A 10,000-nucleotide genomic window follows, 5' to 3' on the forward strand; every position below is an offset into this window, starting at 1 on the left:
AATCCGTCGTCATCTGATCGCTCAAGACCAATCATGATTGGGCGCCTGACTCCCTAATTCTAGACCAATCAGAGCACAGCATACAGCCATGGAGGCGAGCGGGTGACGCATCGTGTCGTGTGGGTGAATGGGTGATGTTATGAGTTGAGAGTTGGGTGAGTGTGGTTGAAATTGGATGAGATGGAAATGTTTCAGGAAGTTGATAGTGATTAAGGGCACTACTTTAACAAGTAGGGTAAATATAAGTATTAAGTAGAATACAGTAAATACTTTTAGAACTTATGAATATAAGTAAACCCAAATGACGTAATTATCATTATTATTATTATTATCATTATTATTATTATCATTATTACTAGTAGTAGTAGTAGTAGTAGTAGTAGTATATGCTAAGCTACAACCCTAGTTGGAAAAGCAAGATGCTAGAAGCCCAAGGGCTCTAACAGGGAAAAATAACCCAGTGAGGAAAGGAAACAAGGAAATAAATAAACTACAAGAGAAGTAGTGAACAATCGAAATAAAACATTTTAAGAACATTAACAACATTAAATTAGATCTTTCATATATAAACTACAAAAACTTCAAAAAAAGAAAAAAAAAGACGAAGAGAAACAAGATAAAATAGCAAAATGTCCAATTCACGTAATCAGCCATAAATTTGGACATCGTTGTCACAGAGACTTCAAATTTGGTTCATATTTGAGTATAAGAAAATCCACGTCAATTAATACATGTCAAGGTCAAAGGTCAAGGTCGAAAAATAAGCTGCCTCGGCGGAGGTCTGCTCTCTACTGAGTGCTCATCTAGTTAAATCTCTTTCCATCTACCATCCATTTAACAAGGAACCAAACTAACCCATCTTCAGGCCTTCTCCATCATTAGGCTCAATACTACACAGTACTCTAGAAGTTTTATTCCAGCTGTGACCAAGATGTGGAATGATCTTCCTAATCGGGTAGTTAAATCAGTAAAACTTCATACGTTCAAACTTGCAGCAAATGTTTTTCATGTTGAAAAGGCTTACATAATTCTTTTAATAGCTTATATATGGAATATATATTTTAATGTTGTTAATTTTTTTTAAATATTTTATTTCAATTGTCAATTATTTCTTATATCGTTTATCTATTTGTATATTTCCTTTCCTCACCCGGCTATTTTTCCCAGTTGTAGCCCTTGGGCTTATAGCATCTAGCTTTTCCAAATAGGGTTATAGCTTAGTTAACAACAACAACAACAACAACAATAATAATAATAAAAATAATAATAATAATAATAATAATAAGTGTTCAATTCCCTTAGTTTCGTTACATCCATTTCTATCTATCCCTATCCCTTATCCCCTATCCCTTATCTCTTGGATAGCATTATGAATCACTCCTTCAACTTTTAACCTGAAACTATGGGGGCCATAATTCTGATTTATCCAGACTGAAATGGTGATGCATTGCCCACTCTATTTCGTCTTCTTGTTTATTAAGCAACTTTCTCTCTCTCTCTCTCTCTCTCTCTCTCTCTCTCTGTCAGTATGATAACTGAGAGGAAGCTTAGGTCTCTCTCTCTCTCTCTCTCTCTCTCTCTCTCTCTTTAACGATGCCCGGACCATGGTGCTTAGATATGAAAGTGTTTATTTGTTTCTTATGTAATTTTTTTATATTATTATTATTATTATTATTATTATTATTATTATTATTATTATCATTATTATTATTATTAATATTGTTACAAGCTAAGCTACAACCCTAATTGAAAAAGCAAGATGCTTTAAGCCCAAGGGCTCCAACAGGGAAAAAAGCCCAGTGAGGAGAGGAAATAAGGATATAAATAAACTACAAGAGGCAATGAACAATCAAAATGAAATATTTTAAGAACAGTAACAAAATCAAAATACACCTTCCATATGTAAACTATAAAAACTTAAAAGATAGAATACTGTGCCCGAGTGTGCTTATGTCTTCATGTTATTTTTTATATGTAACTGTTTATTTATTTCTAATGTAATTGTTTGGTTGTGTATTTTAGGTATATATGACTAGGTGGATATTACAGCGGTTTAGGGGTGGGACTTAGTATGTATTTGTCTGTTTTTTTGCATGTTGGTAAAATGACGATAATGTTTTTCGTGTGTATAGATTTATTAAGCAAGTGTATTTATAGTACAAAAATAAAATTATAATTAAATATATATATATATAAATATATATATATATATATATAAATATATAAATATATATATATATATATATATATAAATATATATATATATATATATATACATATATATATATATATATATATAAATATATAGGTATATATATATACACATATAAATACATAGGTATATATATATATATATATATAGAGAGAGAGAGAGAGAGAGAGAGAGAGAGAGGTGTCATTTCTGTAACTGGCAAATCTATCGATGATCACTTGGAATATAATTATAAAATAATGCAATGAAATCAATGAATTTCTTGTACGTCCAAAAATTTTTCTTTGATCCAAAGTAATAGGAAGAAATTAATAACTTTATAATCAATATAAATTATGATGGAAATAATAATCAATGTTTCAATTAAACGAAATTATTACCAATATAAAAACAGAAAACACTACATATTAAATAAAAAAAAATACAAAATTAAAAATCATATCGCATTTAGAAGAAACTACGTTATAAGAAAAATCACATACGAATAAATAAATAACAACCAAATCACGAATAATAATAGCAATAAAAAAAAACATGAACAAAAACAATGACAAAAACAACAAGAAATCCTTTTCCTCTATGTCCTTGAACATCTGAGACAACAAAAATCCCTCTTTTTTAACTTCATCCTCGACGTGAGTGCCACGTCCCTGGGAAGGAAGTAGCAAAACCTACGGCAGGAGGCCCTTCTCCCTCCACCCCTTCCCCTAACTACCCCCCCCCCCCCCAACCCCTGCCCCTCCTTCCAAGGATAAGCTCTGATGAAAAAGGGCGTTCTGTTTCCTGTGGCAATCCTCGAAAAGGAGACATGGCTGTTTTTGATAAGACAAGGCTTCTACTACGTACACTGTTTCTATTTCTACTAAAGGAGACATAGCTTATTCAAAAGACATAGGTTTCTACTCTCTAAAGGAGGCATAGCTTATTCATTGCTGCTCTCTAAAGGAGACATAGCTTATTCAAAAGACATAGGTTCTACTCTCTAAAGGAGACATACCTTATTCATAGTTTCTGCTCTCTAAAGGAGACATAACTTATTTAAAAGACACGGTTTTTTCTCTCTAAATGAGAAAGCTTCAACTCACTTAAGGAGACAGCTTATTCATAATGTCTGCTCTCTTAAGGAGACATAGCTTATTTAAAAGACATAGCTTTTACTCTCTAAAGGAGACATAGCTTATTCAAAAGACATAGTTTTTACTTTCTAAAGGAGACATAGGTTATTTAAAAGACATAGCGTTTACTCTCTAAGGGAGACATAGCTTATTTAAAAGACATAGCTTTTACTCTCTAAGGGAGACATAGCTTATTTAAAAGACATAGCTTTTACTCTCTAAGGGAGACATAGCTTATTTAAAAGACATAGCTTTTACTCTCTAAGGGAGACATAGCTTTTACTCTCTAAGGGAGACATAGCTTATTTAAAAGACATAGCTTTTACTCTCTAAGGGAGACATAGCTTATTTAAAAGACATAGCTTTTACTCTCTAAGGGAGACATAGCTTTTACTCTCTAAGGGAGACATAGCTTATTTAAAAGACATAGCTTTTACTCTCTAAGGGAGACATAGCTTATTTAAAAGACATAACTTATTTAAAAGACATAGCTTTTACTCTCTAAGGGAGACATAGCTTATTTATAAGTCATAGCTTCTGATCTCTACAGGAGACATAGCTTCTACTCTCTAAAGGAGACATAGCTTATTCAAAAGATATAGCTTCTACTCTCTATATGGGACATAGCTTGTGCTCTCTAAAGAAGACATAGCATATTCAAAAGATATAGCCTCTACTCTGTAAAGGAGACATAGCTTCTGCTCTCAAAAGGAGACATAGCCTATTTAAAAGACGTAGTTTCTACTTTTTAAAGAGACTTAGCTTCTGCTCTCAAAAGGAGACATAGCTTATTTAAAAGACATAGTTTCTACTTTTTAAAGAGACATGGCTTCTGCTCTCAAAAGGAGACATGGCTTATTTAAAAGACATAGTTTCTACTTTTTAAAGAGACATAGCTTCTGCTCTCTAAAGTAGACATAGTTTATCTAAAAGACATAGCTTTTACTCTCTAAAGGAGACATAGCTTTACCTAAAGGACAGCTTAAGCAACAGCTACTATTCCCACTGCTAGTAATAGGTTTCAGACTATTGACGCTGTTAGTGCTATTACTTTTTTCATAGCAGGAGTCACTAATGCAGTTGCTAATATTAAAGAAAAACAATAATCTTCCCTATTTAATAAACAGTATTCTCTCTCTCTCTCTCTCTCTCTCTCTCTCTCTCTCTCAATGAAAAACATAATCATTATTCCTTCCGGTCACGCTCAGCTCTCCCTATCCTCGAATAGGAGGGAGAGGAATTAGTCATACCCTGGTGAGAGGGGGGTGTTGGCGCGTGCATATCTATCTATATGTTTAGTCGTAATTTTTGACGGGCTGCGTACACTAGTAACAAGAATGATAAGGAGCAGGAGATAATGAAGAAGACGTAATCAAGAGAGAGAGAGAGAGAGAGAGAGAGAGAGAGAGATGCAAACGGAACTATGAAAAACAACTAAAATATGACTCGTGTTAATATTTCACATTTTATAACATTTTCATTATATCTACACCCTGTTCTTGGTATAATACTGGCGAGTTAGAATGCGATCTCTCTCTCTCTCTCTCTCTCTCTCTCTCATCTATATATATATATATATATATACAGTATATGTATGTAATATATATATATATATATATATTTATATATATATATGTATAATATATATATATATGTATATATAAACATATATATACATATATATAAATTATACATATATAAATATATATAATATATATATGTATACATATATATATATGTGTGTATATAACATATATATATATACATAAATATGTATAATGTATATAATATATACAGTATATACGCAGATATATAAATTCATATATATATATATATATATATATACACACACACAAACACGCACACACACTCCATCCTTTTACGAATCATCAAAGCATCAATAATTCATAATAAAAAATGGAAATGTTCGCCTGTAATTTTATAATTATGAAAAAACGAAACGATTCCAGCGTCGTGGTAATTGAAATTATTCATAAAACATGTTTATTGCAAGCCTTTCATGAAAATATTTCACGTGATTTATTTTCCTTTTAGTCGAAATGATTTATTTACGAGGTGGATGCGTCTGGGTCATTGCAACGCTAGCTCGTATTAGGCGATCATTCAATCAGTAGTGTTGGAGGGAATTTAAGTGAGTGTGTGTATGTGTGTGTGTGTGTGTGGTGTGTGTGTGCTGTACATATGTATATATTTGTACTACAAGTTTAGAAATTAAAACTATAAGAGAGATTACTGGAGTGCCGTAAGTAGATGAGATCATGGTGAGGGGTAGATGGAGATGGTTTGGTCATGTCCTTAGCATTCCCCAAGAGAGATTGGTTCACCCAAACTTTCAACTGGGTTCCACAAGGCACTAGAAGGGTTGGAAGACCCAGGCCTACATGGCTTAGGACTATGAAGCGTGAAGATGGAGATGACAAATGGAGAAGTATTGATTTAAAAGCTCAAGATGGAGACAACTGGGGGAAATTATAGCTGAGGCCCTATGAGTCAATAGGTGGAGGAGGAGATGATATTATATATATATATATATATATATACACAAGCCGTGTACGTTTACATCGATAGTATACTAAAAAAAAAAAAAAAAAAATCATGCAAATATTATCGCTGTAGTAGACCCGGTATGAATATACACACTTTACTACGGAATCTTTCATTTTATTCTAATTAGAATAAAGTAATTAGAATAATTAGAGTAAGGCATAATTCTAAAAGACATTTTCTAGATATTCTAGGTATTTTTCAAGGCAGGAGTTTCGCCTTGCGTTGGTGAGACCGTTGTAGGAGAATTTCATGAATGCTAACACGAACCACCACCAAACATGCATAGCCCATTTTTGCAATGGTTTCAATCTGAATGCAAATATCCTCTCTCTCTCTCTCTCTCTCTCCTCTCTCTCTCTCTCTCCCTTTAGTAGTATTTATTTTTTTGTAATTTAAACTTTTATCATTTCTTCATTAATCTAATTTTTATAATTGAAAAGATGTACTGCTCTCTCTCTCTCTCTCTCTCACTCTCTCTCTCTCCTCTCTCTCTCTCTCTCTCTCTCTCTCTTTTAGTACTTAATTTCTTTTGTGAAATCCGAACTTTTTACCATTTCTTTTTCTATTTCTTTTGTATAATTGAAAAGATGTATTGGTCTCTCTCTCTCTCTCTCTCTCTCTCATCTCTCTCTCTTTCTTTAGTAGTACTCAATTCCTTTTTGAGTAATCTAAACTCTTACCATTTCTTCTTTAATTTCATTTTCATTGAAAAGATGTACTGCTTTCTCTCTCTCTCTCTCTCTCTCTCTCTCTCTCTCTCTCTCCACCTTTTAAAATCCGCATTTCCTTGTGCAAATATTGGGGGCTGGACATCAGCTGTGAGAATGCAAACATGAGAATAATCACTCTTTATGGAAGTGAGGAAAGCGGGTGTGTTTAGATGAAAGTGGAAATTTTTTGCAATTTTTTTAACAATAATAATAACAATAATAACAACAACAACAACAACAACAACAATAATAATAACCAGAGGGGCACTCAGTAGAGAGCATGCCTTCGCCACGCCAGGCAGTATTATTTTGCTTTTAACTCCACTGTGTACTTGTACTTCGATGTACTTACTTCAAAATCTAATGGATTTATCCTTGTGTCATACCCCACAAGTCCACCAAGTTTGGTTGAAATAGGTTCAGTAGTTTTTTGCGTAATATTGTTCACTAATAAAAAAAAAAACCTAACAAAATATTTGCCATTTTTTTAATATTTCGATTATTTTCAAAGTACTGCTGCGTACTTGTACTTCGATGTAATTCATCCAATTTACAGATTCATCCTTTGGTCATACTCAATATGAATCCCAAGTTTGGTAACAATCGGTACAGTAGTTTTTGTGTAAATTTGCAATAACTCTAACTATAACGGGCACTAGGTAGAGCGCATACCTTCGCCTATATCATGTTGTATATCACAATATAGCCAATTGAATTATGCACATTTTGGCACTAGTTTTATGCATATCAGATAAAAATTGACCACTATGTGATAAAAAGACGTTTTTTACCTTTTCGTGACCTTGGCCTTGACTTATGACCGAATCACTTCAAAAATATAATTAATCTGTCCATAGATCATGACCAATTATCCCACGAAATTTCATGAGATTCGGTCAAAGAGTTTTTGAGTTATGCGAATCACAAACACACACAGACATTAAAAAAATAAATACACGCCTATCAAAACATAACCTTACAAACGAAGTTAGGGCGAGGGTTATAATAATAATAAGAAGGGTACTCAGTAGAGCGCAGACTTCCGCCGCTGCAGCTTGTTTCTCGACCTTGACCTTTGACCTTAACGTGTATTAATTGGCGTGGATTTTCATACACTCAAATATGAACCAAGTTTGAAGTCTCTGTGAGAACGATGTCTATACTTAAGGCTGATTACGTGAATTGGAAATTTTGCTTGACCGTGACCTTTGACCTTGACCTTCCAAAAGGTAATAATTTCCAGCTTTATACATAACAGTTAATCCATGCAAGTTACATTATTCTATGATTAAAATTGTGACCAGGAAGCTGTTCAAAAACAAACACACAAACAGGGGATAAAACATAACCTCCTTCCAACTTCCTTGGCGAATGTAATGAAAAAAAAAACACTCCTATCCACATATACATTGGTAAAACTACCAAACCATTCTTAAAAACATATTTCCAACTCACACCTCCAACACACTTAACCGAACAGTTCTTTTCCTGAGAAAATTTTTTCCCTTCCGCTATATCGCCCCATCTTTCTCCTCAATTTCCTACCACACGAAAAGACATTTTCCAGTCCGCTCCGCTATTCCGCACCTACTGGACCGCGTGTTTTATTTTCTCCCTGGTCTCTTTTATTTTTTTTTTTACCAGTTTTTCCTTTTGTTTTATTTTATTATTCTGTGTTTTCTTTGTTCTTTTTATTGTTTGGTTTTCATCTTTGTAATTCATTCCTTCTTTACATTATTTTTGTTTCATTTACATCATCATCATCATCATCATCATCATAATAATAATAATAATAATAACTGATAAGAATGATAATAATGACAATAGAAATAATAATCATTATTAATCAAAAGAATGATAATAGTTAAGAATAATTATAATAAAAATGGCAACAACAATAATAATGATTAATAAAAAAAATGATAATAATTATGAACAACAACAACAAAAATGAAAACAACAACAACAACAACAATAATAATAATAATAATAATAAAAATACAGTGTAGACTCACTCTCTTTAACCATTATGCATTCACTCACTTTAGAAATCAGAGAGAGAGAGAGAGAGAGAGAGGAGAGAGAGAGAGAGACATAAATGTCTCAATCTTTATACTCATAAGATTTTCAAAATAAGTTTTGAAACATTTTTGGAAAATATACAGCATAAGGAGAAGAGAGAGAGAGAGAGAGAGAGAGAGAGAGACCAAAACTACATCTGTATATATATACCACATCTCAATTTAAACCGGAAGGCCTCAACAATGCAATCCTATCTTCGTCCACTTCTTCCACCATTTATCAAATATTTCCTATTCCCTTCTTCCATCGAAATGAATTCTCTAGTTTCTTGTCTCATTCGCTCGTTTACATTCAATTCCCCTTCAATTAATTTCTTTCTCATTCCATTTACCATCTCTCTCTCTCTCTCTCTCTCTCCCTCTACATCTTCTACAATTTACCATCGGATTTTTCTCTCTCCATCTTCCACCATTTACAATCTCTCCCCATCTTTTATCCTTTAACATTTTCTCTCCTACCATTTACCATGACTCTCTCTCTCTCTCTCTCTCTCTCTCTCTCTCTCACCCTTAACATTTATCTCTTACCATTTACCATCTCTCTCTCTCTCCCTCTCTCTCTCTCTTCTCCCAATTACCATCTCTCTCTCTCTCTCTCTCTCTCTCTCTCTCTCTCTCTCTTCTCCCAATTACCATCCTCTCTGTCTCCATCTTCTACCATTTACCATCTCTATCTCTTTTCCCCTCTTCTCCCTTTTACCGTCTCTCTCTCTCTCTCTCTCTCTCTCTCTCTCTCCATTCTTCAAATTCTTCTTTCATCACGACAGGACAATTACTTCATCTGGCTCTCGTCATCCTCCAAGAGCGTTCTGCATCACAATCATTGTTGTTGTTGTTGTTGTTGTTGTTGAGATGTGGTCCAGCCAAGCGAAAATTGTTTACACTTCTTTTATTCTTTTGATTCAAGGTTGAGAGAGAGAGAGAGAGAGAGAGAGAGAGAGAGGAGAGAGAGAGATGGTAAACGCTATTCTTAAGGGTCAACAGATCAATTGGGTCTGCCCCGTCTTTATTCATCACAGTAATTTTTCTTTTCCTTTTCCATAACCGACATTATTTCATCCAAGTTAAAATGAAAAAAAGGAATGAATAAAAAATTCTCTCTCTCTCTCTCTCTCTCTCTCTCTCTCTCTCTCTTATGTAACTCTTTAAAGATAAACTACTTTAGTATTAAATGCTCAAATGAATTTACTTGACCGCTCAAAAATTATTTCTAAAAAAAAATAAAAACGAATTTTTCTTAATTCACACGTATTGTCATATCTAACCTTAACTATGATAACAATAATAATAATAATAATAATAATAATAATAAGA

At 33.2% G+C, this 10,000-nt stretch overlaps 1 protein-coding gene across 1 annotated transcript in view; it reads right to left on the reverse strand.

The window, feature by feature from the left end:
* The window catches only part of LOC137627376 (SLIT-ROBO Rho GTPase-activating protein 1-like), a 150,273-nt gene extending 140,926 nt beyond the window's left edge, over positions 1–9,347 (reverse strand). Inside the window, exon 1 of the mRNA XM_068358464.1 lies at positions 9,320–9,347. Within this exon, the coding sequence (XP_068214565.1) occupies positions 9,320–9,347 (28 nt within the window). The remainder of the gene's footprint in view (positions 1–9,319) is intronic.
* Between the last annotated feature and the right edge of the window lie 653 nt (positions 9,348–10,000).

This window comes from Palaemon carinicauda, chromosome 35, assembly GCF_036898095.1.
Source record: "Palaemon carinicauda isolate YSFRI2023 chromosome 35, ASM3689809v2, whole genome shotgun sequence".
NCBI lineage: Eukaryota > Metazoa > Arthropoda > Malacostraca > Decapoda > Palaemonidae > Palaemon > Palaemon carinicauda.